Raw genomic sequence first — 21,592 nt, 5'->3', positions numbered from 1 at the left:
GGTGGGCGGACTTCCACTCCCAGAATTCTCATCAATGAGGCTGCTGGCTGTGGAATTCTGGGATTTGAAGTCCGCCCACCTGAAAATGGTCAAGTTCGGGAAACACTTGCAAGTCAGACACCAACATTTATGCAGTGGGCAAATTCTCTAAGGGGCCGGCCGGTTACATCCTCCTGCTTATGCGATGCGCGTGTGGTTGTAAGAATCTCTTCTTCGTCTCCCTTCTTCTGATTCGTTGGGATCCTGATTCTGCCATCCCCTCCCCTTCATTCCGTGGCTTCTATTAAGCTTTCCATTGGCAGACGATTTGCAACCCAACCGCACCTTTGCTTTGGAGACCGGGGATGAGGGCTGGGGGGGGGAATCACGCGTCACCTAGTTACCGAATTAACCCTTGTTTTGGATTCACACATTGCATTAGACCGCCCCCCCCCCCAATTAACCAGGCAGGTTGGGTTCGCAGCACACACTAAACCACTCGAAAATCCAAACGGGGATTTACATGAACCAGATTTAGGTTTTTTCGAAAGATCGATATCTGCCCTGGTGTATTAATGTATGCCTCTGTGCATCTCCGGCGAGCATTTGAGCTCGACTGCCGTCTTAAAGACGCAGAAGACTGGATTTTGGCTTCTGCGGAGAAGGCGGCTCCTTTCTCGCGCGAAAGCCGGGCGCTCTGCACGTGCCCAGAGACGTCGAGTTCAATTAAAAAAAAACATCCAAGGCGTTGCCAATTAGTAATAGCTCGCGCGTGCCTACGTCCGGCAGTGGGGGCCGCCTGCAGCCCCGGGGGGGGGGGACGTGGGGCTCTCGGGGGTTGCGCGTCCTCCCTCCGATCACACGTCGCCCGCACCCGCCGCCACACCTTCAAGGAGCGGCGCGGGAAGAGTTAACGGCGGGCGCGGGCGCGGGGGGCCCGGGAGGAGCTGCGCAAAGCAGGCGGAGGGGAGGCCGGGCAGATTGCGGGCGCCGCTCGGCGCTTCCTCCGCGCTGCTCCGCCCGGGCCACAGCGAACGAGCCGCCGCCGCAGTCCCGCCGGGCGCTGCCGCTGCCGCTGCCATGCCGCTGCCCCGCTCCGGCCCAGGGCAGCGCCTCTGCCCGGCGCGGCTGCCCCGCTCGCGCCCGCTCTGAGCCCGGGATCGGCCTCCGCGCCGCCGCCGCCGCCGCTGCTGCAGGATGGTGCAGAAGTCGCGCAACGGGGGCGTGTATCCGGGCGCGTCGGGCGAGAAGAAGGTGGGCTTCGTCGGGCTGGACCCCGGCGCCCCGGAGTCCTCCCGCGACGGGGCCCTGCTGATCGCCGGCTCCGAGGGCGGCGGCGGCGGCGGCAAGCGCGGCTCCATCCTCAGCAAGCCCCGCTCGGCCGTCAGCGGCAAGCCGCCCAAGAGGAACGCTTTCTACCGCAAGCTCCAGAATTTCCTCTACAACGTGCTGGAAAGGCCCCGCGGCTGGGCGTTCATCTACCACGCTTACGTGTGAGTAAAGGCAGCGGCCCCGGGCGGACCGGGAGCTGCGGCGCGCCTGCTCCCGCCGCACCGGCACCGGCACCGGCACCGGCACCAGCCCTGGCCGGCCACCCACCGCAGCCTGCCCGGCTGGGCTCGCGGCTCTGGGCGCGCCGGTGGCCGCGATCGACCGAGCCCTGTGTCCGCCGCCGCCGCCGTTTCGGATTCGGAATCTGCGTCCTGCTTCTTTTCCAGCGGACCCCCCGCCCTCCCGCTGCCATCCCTCCTTCCCTGGAAACTCCCCGTGCGTGGCCCCCTTTTGCAGGGCTCCATCCTGGCTCCATCCTGGCCTGTTCCTGCTCTGGGTTCCGGCCCTTCTCCCCGTCTCCCCATCCTTCCTGGCCTCTTTATCTCCATCCCTCTACCGAGAGCTGTCCCCGGAGACTTCCCTTTCTTATAAACATCCCTGTTTCCACTCTGCCTCTTCTTCTACTCCGCCAGGAACCTGCGGCTTCCCCGTGACTCCATGTTCGCCCTATTTCAGTCCCTTCCTCCCGTGAGAGGTGTGCTTTAGGAGCCAAATGAGAAACGCTCCCCTCTTGGATCGGTGCCCCCCACTTTTCTTCTCCCCACCCATGTGCAAATAGCGGGGCCGTTCAGCAGTTAGCTATATGTTCAGACTGGGGAGGAGGGAACCATCATGTCATCCTGGTTCTAGGGTACCTTGCCTGACACAGAGGGTGCAGGTTTGCGAACCCTTGATTAGTTCTTGATCCCTAGTTGAGGGAATGCCAGAAAGGGGAGAGATGAAGTGCAAGGGAGGAGGAGAAGAGTAAAAAAAAAAAAAAAAAGGATTCCCCATCCTAACATTAAAAAACCACCCTGGGAATGATCCTTTAAAATGATAAACAAGCAGTGGCCTTCCAGAAAGGATTACGCAATTTCTGCAAGCCTTAATTGGAACTCCTTGCCTGTGGAACTCACTGCCTCAGTATATTTCTGGCCATAGGCCAAGCTGGTGTAAGTAGTTTCAGGAAATCTGCTTTAGTCCTTGACCCTATGTGGTTTTAAGTAGAACCAGTGGACAGACGCAAGGAAGGTGAGATTGCCTGCTGGAGCATTGGGCCTCGTCCACATTTAGCATGTGCAGGAAATGCTAACGCTTCAGAGTGTGTGGTGGGTTGGCAACAACTTGCGTGGTTACACTTTGGGGTGGGTCCAGCTTGCAGATGTGCTGGGACAATGCTGCTGGGTGTTTTGCTATGTATCTCCATAGCAGTCTTCCCAGCTGAACAGCCAGGAGACCTACATGGTTCCCTAAGTCAGTGTTTTCCAACCTCAGCAACTGTAAGATGGGTGGACTTCAACTCCCAGAATTCCCCAGCCAGCATGCTGGCTGGGGAATTCTGGGAGTTGAAGTCCACCCATCTTATAGTTGCTGAGGTTGAGAAGCCCTGCTCTAGCTGCATTTCTTCTTCATTTCCTCTCTGTTGTGTGCTTTAAGTTTGCAGCTTTCCCCCACCACTACTTCCTTGTGATGCACAGAGCCCCTTTTCCATCCAAGCCATCTTTGTCATCTGCGGCCCTTCCCTTGGATGGCAAATGCAGAGGGGGATGGCCCTAAGAAGACAGCCAAGCTAGAAGCTTTTCCTGTAGGATCAGGGAGAAGAAAAGCACAAACGGTGGGGGCTGCCATTCCCCTCTTTTTTGGGGGAAGGAGGGGAGCTGTGGCCCTGCCGCCGAAATATTAAACAAAAGACAAGGGTGGCAAGTAAAATCATAATATTAATCAATCATTGAGTTGTGTTGATCGAATACATTTAAATCACTGGTTTTCAAAGTGTCGTCTGGGGATTCCTGGAGTGGGGTCAGGGGGTCCGCAAAGTCAAACAAATAAATACTTTAAAACGTTTCGGTTTGAATTTCCAATACAGTAAATTTTGATAGAGATAACCCGCATAAACCAATGTTCCTTGCGTCCTCAATCATTTTTAAGAACGTAAGGGGGTCCTGAGACCCAAATGTTTGAGAACTGCTGATTGAGATAGACTTCCTCATGTGGAGTTCAGCTCCCAGTGACTAGGCAGACATGTCTGGGTATTTTTCTAGACAACAGTATGGAAGTGGTTTATATGTATTTTTTACTTCTGAGTCTAGCCTACAGCCCTGGGATCTCCTGATGGTGTCCCATCCAAATACAGAGGAGATCTGGCCTTGACCCTCTTTAAGTGGTTTAGAGGTCTGCCATGGAGCGAATGAATAGCTACTGTACTTCCTAACACAGTCATTCCACTCATACCTATAAATTCTTGCACTTAGCCAGAATGAATTAAAGTGTACATGCATGAATTTTTGCTTGATGAAGTAACAAATCATAAGTAGACCACTCCTTGCCCAGTTTATTAAAAAGCAAGCTCTTTGTGGTTCTGCTTACTCCCATGGAAATGTGCATGAAACTGGGATCTAAGTGCTTACTAGGCATTGGAAATAATAGCTATGAATGGAAAATATCTTTTCCCTGGGATTCCCAGGACCCCATCAGTTAGTTTTCCGGATTCTTACTCAAATCACAGTTTCTCATTCAAACCGAACATCACAGAACAGATCATTTAGTCGACGTTCCCATGCCTGCCTTCCTTCTGTTTAATTTTAAAAACAACCTTAAAAAAATATGCTGATCCAGGTGTCCTCTGTGTTCATACCAAATTTGTGGTCTTGTCTTGGCACTGACATCCAGATCCATTTGGGGCTGTTACGTTCTGGAGCTCAGCCAGTTTGCAAATGAGAGTGTTCCAGAGAAATGATTTATTAACTAATCCCAAAGAAGTTGTTATTCCTGAAGAAACGGAGGTCGGAAAAACTGAACGCAGGCTGGATTCTGCATTCAGCAGAGTGATTCAACGGCAAAGCTTTTAAAGTATTTTCCGCTGAAATTCTTTGATCTGGGGACAGAACGATGGCCCGTTATCTGCATGCCAGTTGCTTTGCATTGCGCTGCAATAGCGTAACTTCATGCTTCAGAGATGGGGGGGGGTTGGAAATGATGAGATGGGGGAATGCATAAGAGCCAAAGATCTGCTGTTGTATATATTTTTGCATTTGGATAAAACAATCATGTATGAGTAGCAATATCAGGTGGAAATATTTGTTTCCCTTGGGTGTGAAGGAACAGGCTTGGTTTTGCAAAATGGACCAGTGGGTAGAATCCAATTTTCAGAGTTATTGTTGAAAACAAACACACAAATAAAACGTTACAATCCTAAGAACATCAGAAGACTCCTGCTGGGTTAGGACAAAACTCACCTTGGCCTGGCATTTTGTTTCTCACGATGGCCAACTAGAAACAATCAGCAGATGAAGACATTCACGCGGCTGGTATTTAGAGACATGTTGCCCCTAAATCAGAAGTCACAGTGAGTCTTCAAGACACATGAGCCTTGTGAAGGTTGTCATCCCTGAAAATCCCCCTTTTCAGGTCATCTGTCTTAGTAGCCATCATCAGATCATGTGGCAATGAATTCCACAGGTGAATTAGGCCATCTATCACAGTATCTGTTCTAAATCTTCTTCCTTCTAAATCCTGGTCCCAATGTTTTGAGAGAAGGATAAGGACTTCTCTCTGCCATCTTCTCTATGTCATGCATGCTTTCATTCACCTTAATCATGTTCCCCCTGAATTGTCTTTTGGCTAAACGAAGAATCTGCATAGTTCAGAAAGTTGCAATGCAGGGGTGAAGAAAGGAAGCTCGGATAGATGCTGATAGATCTTAAGCCATTTGTAGTTGGGTTAAGGAGAAAGCTCCTGACAATTGCTGTGTAAGTTGGGTTGCTGAAATAAATGAAGTCAGAGATCGGTTGTGTGAGAAGACCATGAGGAAGGTTTAGTTCTGATATTTGGGGAAAAGATCCTAGGTTCAGAGCATATTCTTTAATTCTGCCGTTGTCTTAAAACAGCACGTGCAACTAGGTCACTCACAAACCTGGTGGCTGCATTCAAACATTCTAAGTTTGTTAGTCATTTTGTGATTTAGCCCAGTGTTTCTCAACCTTGGCTGCTTGAAGATGGGTGGACTTCAACTCCCAGTATTCCCCTGGCTGGGGAATTCTGGGAGTTCAAGTCCACCCATCTTCAAGCTGCCAAGGTTGAGGAACACTGGATTTGACCAACATGAAATCTTGGTCTTCTATCTTTAGTTGCCCTTGGTACAACTAAATCTGTGCAGTGATTAATGCCCATATCCTGAAAACTGGCTATATTTAATCAATCCATTAAATGTCTCGAAATGGCTTGGAATCAGTGGGGTTAAGAGGGTTTTTTTAAAAAAATCCATATCGTCTGGGAGGTCCTATTGGAGAAGAATCTGTGAAAGGGAACTTCTGAATGTATTTTTATCCTCTTTACGGCTTCTGTTTTCCTTTCCTTTCCGCCTTGTTCTTCACTCCAGTCTCAAAAACTGATGATGGCTTCGCGCTTGCTAAATTGCAGCTGCTGGACTTGAAACGCTTGCTATGCTCAGGAGCCCTATGCTAAAAAAATCTTAATATTCACATTCCTTAAATTCTTCCACAGTCCCTTGGTCAAGATGGCTGTCCTACAGAAAGCCATCCCAGATGTTAGGTTCTAAACTGGGGCCTGCCTTTGGTTCGCCTTCCACAAAGGCTTAATGATCTGGGCTTTTTTGCAGTGATTCTGGTTTTGGGATACTCTATCTAAGAAGGAACATATTCTTTCTGGTGCTTTTCCTACCTTCCTCCTCTTGCCCACTGACCCACTTTGAATTTCCTCATTGAGGTAAAGGCTCAGTAGAGCAAATTTCAGGTTAAAATTTCAAAAGATGGAAAGTTATTATTTTTCCTTCTGAAATTCTGACTCACAAGAAGGCGTGGTTGAGGTCCAAACAGTAATGCTGTCCTGCTGAGACCACTGAAAAGGGTGACCTTCTTCCCTGTCCCCAGATGTATTTCTCTTTCCTAGTTTTATCACATAAGAATAGAATTAGGTTTGTTCTGAGCTGTGGGGTATGAATTTGTCTGAAACATAAAATGCTTGCTTGAGTCAATCTCAGCCCCTAACAACTTCATGAACATATTTTCTGTCCTTAGTTCACAAGGAGCAGGTGGCCTCTGTGGCCAGAAGGGCTTCTACATAAATCCATCTTGTGTGTCACTTGTGCCCATTCTTGGACTGGGAGGTCCTGCTAATGGTCACTCATCCCTTGGTCACCTCTCGTTTGGATTACTGTTCCGTGTGGGGCTGCCCTTGACGATTATCTGGAAACTACTCTTGGGCCAGAATGCAGCAACAAGAGCAGTTATGGGTGCACCTTGGTATACTCACTGAACGCTCTTGTGTGAGCTATGTTGGTTATTGGTGGGCTTCTGGCTGCATTTCAGGGTCCTGGTTGTCACCTACAATGGCTTTCTTGGTGCATGGCCAGGATATTTGATTCATTGATTGATTGGTAGATAGATTTGTAGATAGATGCCTTCAAGTTGATGTCAGCCATAAATGATCACCTAGATAGATTTTCTCCATGACAATCTGTCCCTGACCTGATCTTTCAGTTTTCCAGTGGTGCTTCCATCGCCATTATAACTGAGTCTATCCACCTTGCTGCTGGCTATCCTCTTCTCTTTCCTTCCACATTTCCCAGCATTATGGACTTCTCAAGGGAGCCAGGTCTTTGTGTAATGTGTCCAAAGTAAAATAATTTGAGCCTGGTCATTTGTGCCTTGGCTGAAAACTCTGGGTTGATTTGTTTGAGGATCCATTTGTCCACAGTAAAAATGGTTGGTTGTCCGCAGTATTCTCAGGAGTCTTCTCCAACACCAGAGTTCAAAAGAATCAATACTCTTTCAACTGTCCTTCAAAGTCCAACTTTTGCTTCCATAGTGTGTCACTGGGCAGGATATTTGAGGGACTGTCTATCTCCAGTTGTCTCTGCTCATCCAACAACATGGGCAGAGGTGGGCTGGCATACTCTGGGTCCCCTCTACTAGTCAATGCTATTTGGGGAAACTCAGGAAGCACGCCTCGTCTATCAGCGCACCTACCCTGTCATCATTCCTCCCCTCTACTCTGATCCAGATGACCCTGGCCCTGCGATGTTGGGCCAAGATGCTGGGTAAACCATCAGTATTAACAGTATGTTAATATGCATGAAGTAGATTGTTGACCCTGGCACCATGTGATTTTCTTGTATTATTTGCTTTTCTTCTGGAAATGTTTATTATTTGTATGGTTTGGCTATTTGAGGGGTGTTTGTAGGGAGGGCATCAAGGAAGTTAAGATGGTGGGCACAATCATGCAATCAAAGCTCTGCCCCTTTTTATATGTGTAAAATGGAGTGGGGCTTTGATCACATGGTTGTGCCCACCATCTTGACTTTTTTGACCCCCTGCGAACTCCCTTTTTTTTGTTGTTCAAAAAATATCAGCTACCCAGAATTGCTTAGAGAGTGGATGGCCATTTAAATTGAAAATATACATTGACTACATTGCCTTCTTCCATTTTTTAAAAAATTCTTAGTTTATCTTACACTTCTCAGATCTCCTGATGGTCTCCCATCCGAGAATAAATCAGGTGCTGCTTTGCTTGGTGTGACTGTATACTACCTGTTTACAGGGTAGGGCTACACACTGCTTCAGATTGGAAGGGAAAAAGTTGCTTCTGGATCCGAAGGGCTTGTGTTGTGTGTCGGCAGCTCGTTAAAGCAATTGTGTGGGTCTTTTCTGGGGATTGGAAGGCAGCTGTATCAGCCTGGGAAAAGACAGAGCTGCTTGAAAGAGTTGCAGATAGGTGCTACATCAGAAATCCCATGTGTGTCAAAGTCCTAATACTTAATTAGCCACCTTTGCAATGACAGCAGGGTTGGATCAAAAAAAGTTAAAATGGTGGTTGCAGCAGCATGATCAACCCAAACTTTGGACCTGCGTGCACACCCATGTGCAAAGGGACAGGGCTTTGATCACACTGTTTTGACCACTATCTTGACTTTTTTGACCTCCCCTGCTGACATTCTGTTTCTTTCCTGCTTCTAAGATATTTGGCTTTGCTCACAGTCGCTCATGCCTCGTGACCTCCCGTCTGGATTACTGCAACACGCTCTACATGGGGCTGCCCTTGAAGAGCATTCAGAAGCTTCAACTGGTGCAGAATGCAGTGGCACGGGTAGTAAATGGTGTCGGCTATTTGGCACATGTAACACCACTGCTTCGTGAGCTGCATTTGTTGCCGGTGTGTTTCCGGTGCAATTCAAGGTGCTGGTTGTCACCTTGCAAGCCCTTCATGGCTTGGGACCGGGTCACCCGAGGGACCGTCTGCTCCCAGTTGTGTCTACCTGCCCAATTTGAACCAGCAGGATGGGCACGCTCGGGGTCCCATCAGCCAAGAAATGTCAGCTGGCGGGGACCAAGAGACGTGCCTTCTCTGCCGTAGTGCCCGCCCTACGCAACATCCTCCCTTCAGAGATTAGGATGGCCCCGAGCCTGTTGGCCTTTCGTCAGGCCTTGAAGACCTGATTGTGTGCCCAGGCCTGGGCCCCCGAGTGTGTTAACAGCCCCATTTCCTGGTTATATTAACACCTATGGTTATAATTTTTCTCGGCTGCTATATAGATTCATTTTTTGTATTGTGTTTGTACTTGGTCTTAATTGAGTTTATGATTGTTCGCCACCCAGAGCCACTTGATTGAGATGGGTGGCCGTAGAAATTGAATGAATGTATGAATGAATGAATAAATAAATAAGTAAGTAATATATACTCTGGGGCAGACAGCTATTTAGAAGAATTTCTTTTTCTTCTTTTTCTTCTTTTTCTTCTGTCCCTCAGAAAGAATGCATCTTCTAAAATGGTGCTGGTTGAATGCTTTGTGACAGAGAAAAAAGTTCCTTATTGATTGCTTTAGAATAATTGATCCTCTTCATATCTACAATTGAAACCACTGAGTACTGGAATAATCCATCAAGACATATTCTTAGTGGTGGAATTTAATCAAGGGCGGCCCTAATGTTTGCATTCATAGTATTGGATTATGCTGCGTCCGTATTTTATGCATTTGAAACTGAATTTTGAGACTGGCTTGTGATTTGAGTCAAGGCTGGCAGCACTAAAATCAGAACAGCTTTCTATCATGCGAGCCCTTTTCCACGAATGAGTCACATTAAGAATAGCGAGGGATGTCAATTTGGAAAACAATTTATTTGTTTGTTTGTTTTTTAAAACAATTTCTATAACTGCCTGTGTGACTTTAGGAGTCTTGCCAAAACTTAAAACCAAAAGAACAAAACAAAATTAAAAAATACACAGAAAAACGACAGCAACCACCCAATCCAGCCACCATAATATATTGCATGCCTGGATTTGGAAAAAAAAAAATGGTTCTGCTTCATTCATTGAAACAGCAGCTAAGGACCAGCCAACAGGTCTCACTCGCTCTTCTCACCCAGATGCCTGTGGGAACCTCCAGGTCTTTTAACACCTTGTGAAAGGCCAACAGGTTCAGGGCCAAATGATTTGGGGGGTATGGTGTTCGACAGAGAAGGCTTGCTTCCTGGGTCCTGCCAAGTGGCACTGCTTAATAGACGGGGCCTGGAAAATGCCCACCCTGCTGGAGTTGGACCAGGCAGAAAGAATTGGAGGCAGGTGGTCCTCCCAATAATCTGGCACCATGCTCAGTGGGGGTAACTAGCACTTGGAAGCCCACCGGGAGCCAGTGCAACACATGGAGCAGAGTTGTCACAAGGGCCTGTTATGAATCATAGTTATGCAGTTAGGTGGATCTCAGTTGATAAACCACAGAGAGATACGTACTAGGAGTTGCTAAGATGGACTAAACCAGTGTTTGTCAACCTCAGCAACTTTAAGATGGGTGGACTTCAGTGCCCAAAATTGCTCAGCCAGAATATCTTAAAGTAGCTGAGGTTGAGAAACATTGGACTAAATGATGGCAGCTTACCTTGTCTGAAACTCAGCTTCAGTTAGAAAAACCCTGTTTATGATTTTGGTTCAGTTCTTCAGCTTATCTTGGCCCAGTGTGGCCCAACAGTCTTGTGTCTCTCTTGGTCTGCATTCTGTTTATTTTGCCCCCTCCCCCAAAACATCCAGTGATGGTTTCCTGAGGAAGGTGTGGACCAGCGCCTCCTTAAGGAGCAGAGGAACAACCCCCTCACTCAAAGAAGGTGAATACTACTAGAGCCCACCCATGCAACTCCCCCGCTGGCAGCTTTAGTTAGCCAAGAGGGATGTGGATCTAAAGAACAGGTGGCCAAGGCTCACAATCATAATGACCCTGTCCACTTCATCAGGCCCAACAGGTTCAAACGAAGAGTCCTGGCAGAACCTCTACTCAGAGGAACATCACTGGTGTTCATGGATGGTGTTCATGAACCTCTGCTGTTGATCCTGGGTTTGTGATCTCCAGTGGTCCTGTCCATCCTGGGAAGAGGACTTCTTCTGGATAGGGATGACCCAAAGAGGACAAAAATTGCTCCCAGTGTATTAAAATGACAGCTTGGTTATTTTAAGTAAGCTTTAACATTATGATGTATTAGTACTATCAGATACTGTCACAGATGAGAAGCAGATGACAAATGTTCACTCTAGAAAGTAGGACAAAGGCCCTGAACCTTTCTGATACCATAATTAAATCAAGAAAAAAGGATTTGGATGGGGTTTGGACTTAGTCAAACAAACAACCAACAGCAGCCAATTCATAGCTTGTGATAAGATAAAGATGTTGAAGGTCACCTTTCATTTTTAGAGAAGCTTCATCATCTAGAAATAATGTGTCTCTTGGTATCTGCATGAAGACCATTTTAAAAGCTTCGTTATAGACATCTTTGTTGCATCTCCAGCGGCTCCTGGGAAGATTCAGTTATTTTCTGCAAAAAACATGAGCTGTGTTGGCCATGCTGGAATAGAGACAAATAAGGCTGAGCTAGAAAAATAATTTTCCTCCCTCCTCTTCCTCATTCTTCATTTTTGCTTGTCTAGTATGAACCCTATCCAATTATGGAAGTAGTCTCCATTCTAAATCTGTCTTGTTTTCCTTAGTGATGTCACAGCATAGTCAAGCCTGATTGGCTAGAAAGTGTTTGATGTCATCAAATTCACTAGGTGATCCCTGGTTGGCTGGGATCCCTTTTGGAAGAAGCCTTTATTGAAACTGGTGGAAAATGGCCACAACTGATTTGGAAAACAAGAGATAAACATGGGGATTTGGCAGATATTTGGGGAGGTCCTCCAAAGCTGTAATGGTATGTGAGAAAGACCTTGAAAGAGAGGGCGAAGAGATGCTGCCTAGGAATGGTCAGATAAGAGAGGGCATAGCCTGCAGCTGTATAATGGGAAGAGAAAGAGGATTAGAAGGGACCCTTCCTAACTTCTCAGACTGTAAAGGAGACAGCAGGAGAACTGTATTCAGACTTGCAAGTTTCTGTTAATGTAGCCTTACAATAAAGTAGAATGAGCTCATCTGGTCATGTTTGCTGTCTGGTCTACCTGGGAAGGCTGACAAAAGCATCACATAACATATGACTAAATGTATGACACCCCCGTCCCCCAAGATACGGCTGAATCCACAAGTATAGAAGTAATAGCTTTAATATTTATTGCAAAAGATATGAAGTGATGAAATGTGTATCTGTGCTATGAAGAATCACAGTTTGACATTTGATGAGCAGGGGATTTTGATAATGCATTGTTAGATATCCACAGGTATCTTGCAGGTTGATCGTTTCTAGTATCCACAGGAAGGATTGGTTTAAGTCTGTTATGCTCAAATAGACCTTTGACCAGAGACATTTGAAGTGGGGCTGAATGATGAAGCTCTACTATACCATCACAATGCAGGCTCTGCCCTGTGATAATCCCAGCGTTATAGCACGGTTCTGTGCATGACCATTCAGAGCAGCACTTCTCTGACTTTGAGATGAGAGAGAGGATTGCAGTGTGGTGATGGTATGGAATTGCATTGTCCCATGTATCTTTGTGACAGCAGCTATTTGTCTTCAGAAGCCTGTTTTGGCCAGTTATTTTGAACAGTCTATAATGGGGTTCTTTGTCAGGCCCAGCCCAAGAACGATGAAACAGTCCAGTCCAGTCCAGTCCCTTTATTAGCTTACACCTTCTAGACAGAATCTTGCCAAACTAAATCTATACTACAACAACTAGTGGATGTACCCTGGGAGATTCTAGGGAGTGGCTATCCTGAGCCTCTTCCTCTTCTCACGCTCCTGCTCCGGACTGTGTTGTCTCTTGTCTCCTTTCCCCTCCTGGAATGCACCCCCTCCTTCCTGATAGCTTTGATCTTCCACATCACTCTCCTCCTCGTAGATACATTCCATCACATTCTCAGAGCTTGGGAAGGAGGTTACTAATTTGTAAAACAATATAAACGCAGAGCACCTGCACCTTTGTCCTTTATCAGGAAAATGGGAAGCCACCTCCCCAGTGCATCAATGGGTGGTTAGCAAGAGGATCAAGAAAGCTATGCCCTATCAATCTGGGTGCCAAAAGAAATGCGTCCCATTGCCAAGATTTCTGTAACCTAAATCCTTTTTTCTTTTCAATAAATCTGGTTAAAGAAGACTCTGAGAATCTTGATTCTTGGCTGCAAGTGTCTAATCAGGGCTCAGCCGGGTCTTTCCTTGTCAGATGTGCCTTGCAAAAAGCATACATTTTTTTCTACCTCTGTGGCTTCTGTAGGGCTTTTGCTTATCTGCCTCTTTGTCCTCACCCCTGTTTTTTAAATCCATCCCTTTTTCACAAATTCATTCCCTCCTGATCATCCTATAGCATATAAATCTTGGATACAGAGTATGTGAAAAGCGATCATATCAAGTATGACTGTCCAACTATGGAGGGCCTGGTAAGCATCCTGTCCACAGGAGAGGATAAAGTGGTGAGGACCAGGAGAAGGCCTTCTCTGTGGTGGCCCCTGAGAGCAGTAATAAGACCTTGTGGTCAGAAGATGAGATTTGTAAGTGTGAATCATGTAAAAACTGCAGGTGGCTTGGCATAAAAGAGGAATGTTAGAGATAAGGGGAGTGTTAGGGAGGCAGAAAATTGGAGGCTTGACTGAGAGACAACCTTCACTTAATTGGCAGAGCTAGAGGCTTGACCGAGAGGCAACTTTTGCTTAATTAGCATAGCAAAACACATGCCCCAAAGGTGGGAATTTTAGAAAACATAGAACATGCTAAGCTTATTATGGGATGTTCATATGTAACATGGAATCAGGTGCGTCTGCGGAACCTTGTAACCAATTATACCTATTTTCTTATCTCAAGGTAACCAATTATGTTTAATTCCTTTTTTTTCAACAAGTATAAAAATAGATGTAAAAGTTTGCTCTCCCTTTAGCGAGACGGAGTCCTTTTTCCTGAAGCGCTTCAATAAAAGGAGGAACAGCCAATTCTCGCCTTTGGGGTCTTATTGGGCAGAACCCGGGGGAAAGGGGTTCCTCACTTTGCGGCAGACACCCCCACTTTATGGAATATGTTGCTGCCAGGGGCATGCTTGGTCCCTACATGTCTGGTGTTCTGCAAAGCAGTGAAAAACATACTTATGGAGGTCTAGCAGGTGACCTTTAACAATACATGTATGATTTCTGATTTCATTGGTTTCTATGGTGAACAGACAGATGGATTTTAACTCGTTGGTCAGTGTTTGGTAACATTACTAGCAAAACCTCAATTAGTCTTTCGTTATATCTGATAGAGTTATCCTAAAATGTGGAGGAATAGATTGATGGAGGTCCAAGCCCCAGTGGGCTCGTTTCAGATGACACAGGATGTGTCTACAGGACTTTTGTTGGTCCCCACTGTGTTTCATATTTTTGAAACTCAGTTTCAGTGAAAGGGAAATTAGGCAGCTTTAGGAGCCTCTTCGGAGCAACCTCCCCCTCAGGCGAAAAGTTTTTCAAGCATATAAGGGACATTCGGTGGACCTGCTGCCCAACTGCAAAGTTGCTGTCTGCTTTTCAGATCAAGCCTTAGAAGCGTTTGCTTGAGAAGTTATGTCTCAAGAGCTGTATGGAAAGGGTGAATAATATTTTCTTCTTGTCCTTGTCTTCCTTCTTAATTGCCAGTATTTATAGGCTACTTCATAAGTGAATCATGCCTGTTATGGATGTTGCCGTTGTAATTAGGGATCAGAGACAGAAAAACAAATCCAAACAAATTTCAAACTCTGCGAATTTGGCAAGTCGATGCGTTGTTTCCTCGAAAAGCCACCAGACTTCAGAGATACAAACGTGGATGACTTTTGAATTGATCTGGAAGTGCATGGATGTTTGTGAATAAGTGTACCACGTTTCTGATTTGCTTTTGGGAATCTCGGTGAGTTTGGGACAAAACTCAGCACCCAAGAAGTCAAATGCGCCTTTGCCATCATACTTTTGAAACATCCAGAGTTTATGGATATTACATAATAACCCAGTGAGAATAAAAATATGCTTCTGGTTAATCGTCCATATTGAAAAGAGGGGTTTTTTGGTTATGCATTAAAAATTCATCTCCATTTTCAATTCTTAATGACCTTGGATGGCTTGCAACCCCAGCTGTTCGGGCCTATCCTGTCATAACATTTGCAAAATTACTTTGACGGTGGTGGAAAGCAGGAGACATAAGTATTGGCTCCTTTAAAATGCTTTCAATGTTTTGATTTTATAATTTCAGTTTGGAGCAACCTGAACTGGGGCTGGTGTCTGACGCCTGTTGACTTAACCCAGTTGGAGGTGGTGCCAGAAACAGGTCGCTAGTCCTGATGAAGTTTTTTCCCCTCCTTTTTAAGTCTCTCTGCCTCCATTAACATTTTTAACAGAAAAATGGGGGGTTCAGGTTTTTTGGTAGCAAGGGGTACTAATCATTGCAACCCTTCAGAATTTTGAGTAGTAATTTTTCTAGTTAGATGTGTTTGATGCAGCCTTGTGGTGGACACCCTAAAAAGGAAAAAAATCCGATTAAGTTGAATATATTGATGTCTCAAGGAGTGATGAAGAACCTGGGTGCCTATTTTTCTCATTAAGGGGGAGTTACACAGTTTGGGAATATACCCAGTCTGGTACTGCTCCTTTTCTTTGCTTTAAGTGCAGTTGCTTTTTCTCTGCTGGGAACAAAGGGCCACACAGCACTTCTGTTTCGCCAGGTCATTCTGTGACTGGACTACTGCAAAGTATTCACTGTGGGGTTGCCCTTGAAGATTGTTTGGGGACTTCGCTTGCTTATTTCAGTCTGTTGTGTTGTTGAGTGAAACTGGACACAAAAACAAGGCAGGTCTGTATTTTTTTCAGATAAAGAGACAGTAAGTACCATCACAGGAAAAAGAGGAATGCCTTCTCTTAAGATGAGGCCAATGGTGTTATGAGTGCACGTTCCCTTTTCACAACTGTGGCTCTTGCTTGCACGCAGGTTTAATTACCAAATTAAGCTATTTCAGCTTAGGCAGTCCATGGATTCAAGGATTTTGCCTATTCCTTTCTGAGATCTTTTGCCTTCCACTTTCCCCAGCTAGGCAGCTCTGTTCCCTTTTCCTAGATGAGAAAAATAATTGGGTTACTCATCACGTGCTCAGAGGTCTACTGTTTATTTTCTACTGGCTGGATTCAAGGACAGCTTTTCTAGCGCTGAAAAGCACAGGATGTGCCTTGCTCTAACCTTTGGAGAAAGCAGAGGACTGTTTATGAACTAGGCGGGGCTGGGGCAGAAGAAACGCGAGGGTGAGAGCAAGGCAATAGCAAAGAGGAAAGCAGCTGTCTGAACGGAGTGGGAGCAGGAACTGAACATGGGCCAATAACCAAAGGGAGAGAAGGAGGTAGAAAAGAGGAGGAGGACATGGCTTAAAAATGCACTTTAGTTAATGGAGACTGTTTTCTGCAGAAGATCTACCTGCTGTATCCAGTTGGGATCCTGATGGAAAAAAGGCAGCTTCAGTTCTGGGTGTGTCTGTATGGGGGTCTGTTTAGGTGAGGTGGTAGAGAGGAAATAAGCTAACAAAACTTTCAAAAGCTAGTTGAGTTGGGTCTGGTTAGGACTTGGAGAGGAGGCCACCAGGAGATCTCAGAACTATAGGCTAGATTGAGACATCGAAAAAGAACTTTGGGAGAAAAGGCAGCGGTCAGCCACTTTTGCATCGTGTTGAAAAAGCTTCGTGTATTTCTCCATATACTCACCAGGAATCGAACTTGGCTTTAAGATTTTACTTTACTTTAGCTGGTGGGTCCAGTGCTGGGCTCTCTCCAAGGGTGTTATTGTAAAGAAAACATTCTAGAGGTTCTGTTTTGTGGGATATCATCACCATCACCATCACCATTACCACCACCACCACCACCACACCTTCCTCTTCTTTCTTCCTTCTCCTTCTCCTTCTCCTTCTTCTCCTTCTTCTCCTTCTCCTTCTTCTCCTTCTCCTTCTCCTTCTCCTTCTCCTTCTCCTTCTCCTTCTCCTTCTCCTTCTCCTTCTCCTTCTCCTTCTCCTTCTCCTTCTCCTTCTCCTTCTCCTCCTCCTTCTCCTCCTCATCCCTCCTCCTTCCTCCTTCCCCCTCCTTTCCTTCTTCTCCTTCTCCTTCTCCTTCTCCTTCTCCTCCTCCTCCTCCTCCTTCTTCTCCTTCCTCCTTTCCCCTCGTTTCCTCCTTCTCCTTCTCCTTCTCCTTCTCCTTCTCCTTCTCCTTCTCCTTCTCCTTCTCCTTCTCCTTCTCCTTCTCCTTCTCCTTCTCCTTCTCCTCCTTCCTCCTTTCCCCTCCTTTCCTCCTTCTCCTTCTCCTTCTCCTTCTCCTCCTTCTTCTCCTTCCTCCTTTCCCCTCGTTTCCTCCTTCTCCTTCTCCTTCTCCTTCTCCTTCTCCTTCTTCTTCTCCTTCTCCTTCTCCTTCTCCTTCTCCTTCTCCTTCTCCTCCTTCCTCCTTTCCCCTCCTTTCCTCCTTCTCCTTCTCCTTCATCTCCTTCTTTCCCCATCTTTCCTCCTCCCTCCCTCCCTCCCTCCAGGCTTCCAGGCTAGGAATTCTGGGAGTTGAAGTCTATCCCACCTGGAGGATGCTGCTTTTATATCTCCTGATCTGATGAAACATTTTAGAGAACTAAAAAATCTCAGGATACTTTGTTACTCCAAGAATTTCCCAGTTCTGGATCTGGGAGAGCTTTCTCTCCGTGGATAATTATGGTTCCCTTCCTTTTATCTTCCACATAGAAGATGGTTTGAATTAGCCATTTTTCTGAAACATTTTTCCTGACATAATATCTTAAATTGTACTTCTTACCGGCCTTTAAAAAATTGCTGACTTTAGCATTATTGCTTTGTCTACAGCTATCCAGTGACAGAAGCCTGAACAACCTCCCCATAAACAGCTGAGACAATTTTTACACTTCAGCTACAAAAAATCATTGTTGAGGGAGTAAGTCTAAGGGGAAAAAAGCCATGCTGAAATTAAATTATCCTTTCTTCTTTGCAGCCCTATCATGTAAGGAAACTGACTCAAATTTGGAGACAGAACGTATAGAAACTCCTCCCACTACTGCTCATTGGCATAGATGTGGTTGGAGACAAACTATGTAAAAACAGGCCAGATATAGTTGCTAACCATGACATTGAAATTTGGCCCAATTGGCTGGGACTGGGGTAGCACAGCTTTGCAACTTTGTTGGTACTATCTTCAGACCAGTGCCTCAGGTTTTTATATTATGGTTTGTGGAGGCCTTAGGAAAGACGAGAGGCCCCTCATTAAGACAGTTAATAGCAGTTGACGGAAATAAATGCCCTTCTTAATTTTAATAACACTTCTTCCAAAGAGGCCAGGATAAAATGGCTGAGTTTGCCCACTGGGTTCATTTATTTTCCTCTTTGCTTAGTTTGTGGCATACTCTTAGGCTCAGAGCATACTCTTTAATTCTGCCATTGTCTTAAAACACCATGCCACTCACAAACCTAGTGGCTGCATTCAGACATTCTAAGTTTGTTAGTCATTTTGTGATTTAGCCCAGTGTTTCTCAACCGTGGCAGCTTGAAGATGGGTGGACTTCAACTCCCAGAATTCCCCAGCCAGCATGTCTCTCTCAATCAGCAGTTCTCAAACATTTGGGTCTCAGGACCCCCTTACGTTCTTAAAAATGATTGAGGACGCAAGGAACATTGGTTTATGCGGGTTATCTCTATCGAAATTTACTGTATTGGAAATTCAAACCGAAACGTTTTAAAGTATTTATTTGTTTGACTTTGCGGACCCCCTGACCCCACTCCAGGAATCCCCAGACCACACTTTGAAAACCAGTGATTTAAATGTATTCGATCAACACAACTCAATGATTGATTAATATTATGATTTTACTTGCCACCCTTGTCTTTTGTTTAATATTTCGGCGGCAGGGCCGCAGCTCCCCTCCTTCCCCCAAAAAAGAGGGGAATGGCAGCCCCCACCATTTGTGCTTTTCTTCTCCCTGATCCTACAGGAGAAGCTTCTAGCTTGGCTGTCTTCTTAGGGCCATCCCCCTCTGCATTTGCCGTCCAAGGGAAGGGCCGCAGATGACAAAGATGGCTTGGATGGAAAAGGGGCTCTGTGCATCACAAGGAAGTAGTGGTGGGGGAAAGCTGCAAACTTAAAGCACACAACAGAGAGGAAATGAAGAAGAAATGCAGCTAGAGCAGGGCTTCTCAACCTCAGCAACTATAAGATGGGTGGACTTCAACTCCCAGAATTCCCCAGCCAGCATGCTGGCTGGGGAATTCTGGGAGTTGAAGTCCACCCATCTTACAGTTGCTGAGGTTGGAAAACACTGACTTAGGGAACCATGTAGGTCTCCTGGCTGTTCAGCTGGGAAGACTGCTATGGAGATACATAGCAAAACACCCAGCAGCATTGTCCTAGCACATCTGCAAGCTGGACCCACCCCAAAGTGTAACCACGCAAGTTGTTGCCAACCCACCACACACTCTGAAGGGTTAGCATTTCCTGCACATGCTAAATGTGGACGAGGCCCAATGCTCCAGCAGGCATAACAGGGAAGGAAAAAGAGGGTCTCTCTCTCTCTCTGCAGCCCAGGCCCCACAGATCTCCGCTTTCCCCATCTGTACAATGGGGCTAAGGGCGGCTGATGGGAAGCGTGAGAACTTTGAGAGAGACGCAAGTGGGTGGTCAACATGAGCATCAGCGGGGAAGGGGGATTCTGGAGTGGCAAGGAAGCCCCGGCTGGTGGGATCAGTCCTTGTGAGACGGTATTTCCACCTTATTCATCCCCAAGCAATGGATGGGAAAGATGACACTCCACCAAGCTAACTTTTCCTGGCTGTGTTATGGGGGCCAAGCAGGGCTGTGCGGGGGGGACATGCCTCAGCTCTGATCCCTGTAAAGCCCCCATGAACAGACCCAAACCCCTTGCAATCTCACCTTCCTTGCGTCTGTCCACTGGTTCTACTTAAAACCACAAAGGGTCAAGGACTAAACCAGATTTCCTGAAACTACTTACACCAGCTTGGCCTATAGCCAGAAATATACTGAGGCAGTGAGTTCCACAGGCAAGGAGTTTCAATTAAGGCTTGCAGAAATTGCGTAATCCTTTCTGGAAGGCCACTGCTTGTTTATCATTTTAAAGGATCATTCCCAGGGTGGTTTTTTTAATGTTAGGATGGGGAATCCTTTTTTTTTTTTTTTTTTTTTTTACTCTTCTCCTCCTCCCTTGCACTTCATCTCTCCCCTTTCTGGCATTCCCTCAACTAAGGATCAAGAACTAAGCATATTTCCATCTGGTGTGCTGTACAAACCATGATTGATGGTTTGTGCACCAACAGTGTGGTTAATGTGCTTCATGAACCCAGCCAGAGGAGGCTTATTCAAACTATGGTATAATATGACATGTGAAAATAGTATATGTAGGTTTCTTTCCCCTTAAATCTTAATTGTTTGTTTACTTGTGAGATTACTGTCTCATCTTCAGGAGCACAAGGCGGCTTACACAGGTCTGGACCTTATTTTCTACGACACACCTTATTTTCTCTTTCTTCCTGTTTGTCCTCCTCACCACAATCCTGTGAGGTAAGCTGGGCCGAAAAACAGAGTTTTTGTGGCTCAGGAGGGACCAGAGCCTGGGTCTCCCCAGTCCAAATCCAGCATCTAATACTGACGGAGAGCAGAGCTGGGAATTACTGTAGTTGTTGTTAGTGGAGGAGATGGCTAGGAGTGCAATTTTGGAAGGATTTTATTCTTGTTTTATTTGCTAACTCCCCAATAAAATCTTCCTCCCCCCTCCCCCATGTAGGAGGGAGACCCACTTCCTAGTTCGGGAGCCAGGAAAGAGACACAGACCTACCTGCTTTTGCAACTTATGGAGCTTCTCTTATTTTAAGATTCTGCCTCTTGTGTGTCAAGAAAGGAACATTTATTTAACTGTTGTCCTGCCTGGCTCCAACATGTGCAACACTCAGCAAAGTACCAAGTCTCATTATAGTTCCCACTTCTCTAACCTTGTTTGGAGAATGTTCCCCAGGAAGATTCAAAAGGCGCATCTTCTAAGGATGTGATTGGCAGTCCTTCCAAGCTGGCTGTCTGCTGCCTGATTTCTGCCCCTTGTTTAAAAGTACCTTTCTCTCTCTGTTTAAATCACTCCTTTGTGTCTGGGCACGAGAGATGAAATCAGTGCACTTTGCACTAGCGCGTGTGTCTGAGAATCTGTGTCTCTCTCGAGTCCCAAACTGTCTCAGAAACAGTCTGTCCTAATTGAGAGGACAAATGTAGAGATCTAGGACGAGAATATAGCTCTGTGTTTCACACGCACCACAATATGTGTGAAAAGGAATTCGAAACGGCAGTCAGCACTGTCACACATCTGCTAAACAGGCCAGTGCAGTTTTAGGCTGCATCAACAGAAGTATCTTTTCCAAATCACTGGAAGTAATCTTTTTTTTTTTTTTTTGCATTGTCCGAATGCTTCATCAAGTATTGTGTTTAGTTCCAAAACCACATCTTAAGAGACATTCAGAGAAACTGGAACTGGTACAGAGAAGAGCAGTGAGGAGGATGAAGGGACTGGAAATGTCCTCTGAAGAGAGAGGGAAAAATTGGGTATGTTTCACCTTGAGAAGACTGAGGGGGGCTTAAAAGCATTTTGCAAGTCCCTGAAGGTGGGTCATAGAACATAAGGTCCAGATCTGTTCATAGGTGCCTGAT

At 46.0% G+C, this 21,592-nt stretch overlaps 1 protein-coding gene across 8 annotated transcripts in view; it reads left to right on the top strand.

Moving 5' to 3' along the window:
* The first annotated feature begins 993 nt into the window (after positions 1-993).
* KCNQ2 (potassium voltage-gated channel subfamily Q member 2) overlaps positions 994-21,592 on the top strand; it is a 120,860-nt gene continuing 100,261 nt past the window's right edge. For all 8 annotated transcript variants that reach the window (XM_088153921.1, XM_088153920.1, XM_088153922.1 and 5 more), the window contains exon 1: positions 994-1,472. In XM_088153921.1, the coding sequence (XP_088010047.1) occupies positions 1,177-1,472 (296 nt within the window). In that variant the 5' untranslated portion in view covers positions 994-1,176. The remainder of the gene's footprint in view (positions 1,473-21,592) is intronic.

Source organism: Python bivittatus, unplaced genomic scaffold (assembly GCF_059951505.1).
Source record: "Python bivittatus isolate LINGU-HERP-01145 unplaced genomic scaffold, Pbiv_v1 ctg000700_np1212, whole genome shotgun sequence".
Taxonomy (NCBI): Eukaryota; Metazoa; Chordata; class Lepidosauria; order Squamata; family Pythonidae; genus Python; species Python bivittatus.
This window is presented reverse-complemented; position numbering and strand designations above follow the sequence as displayed.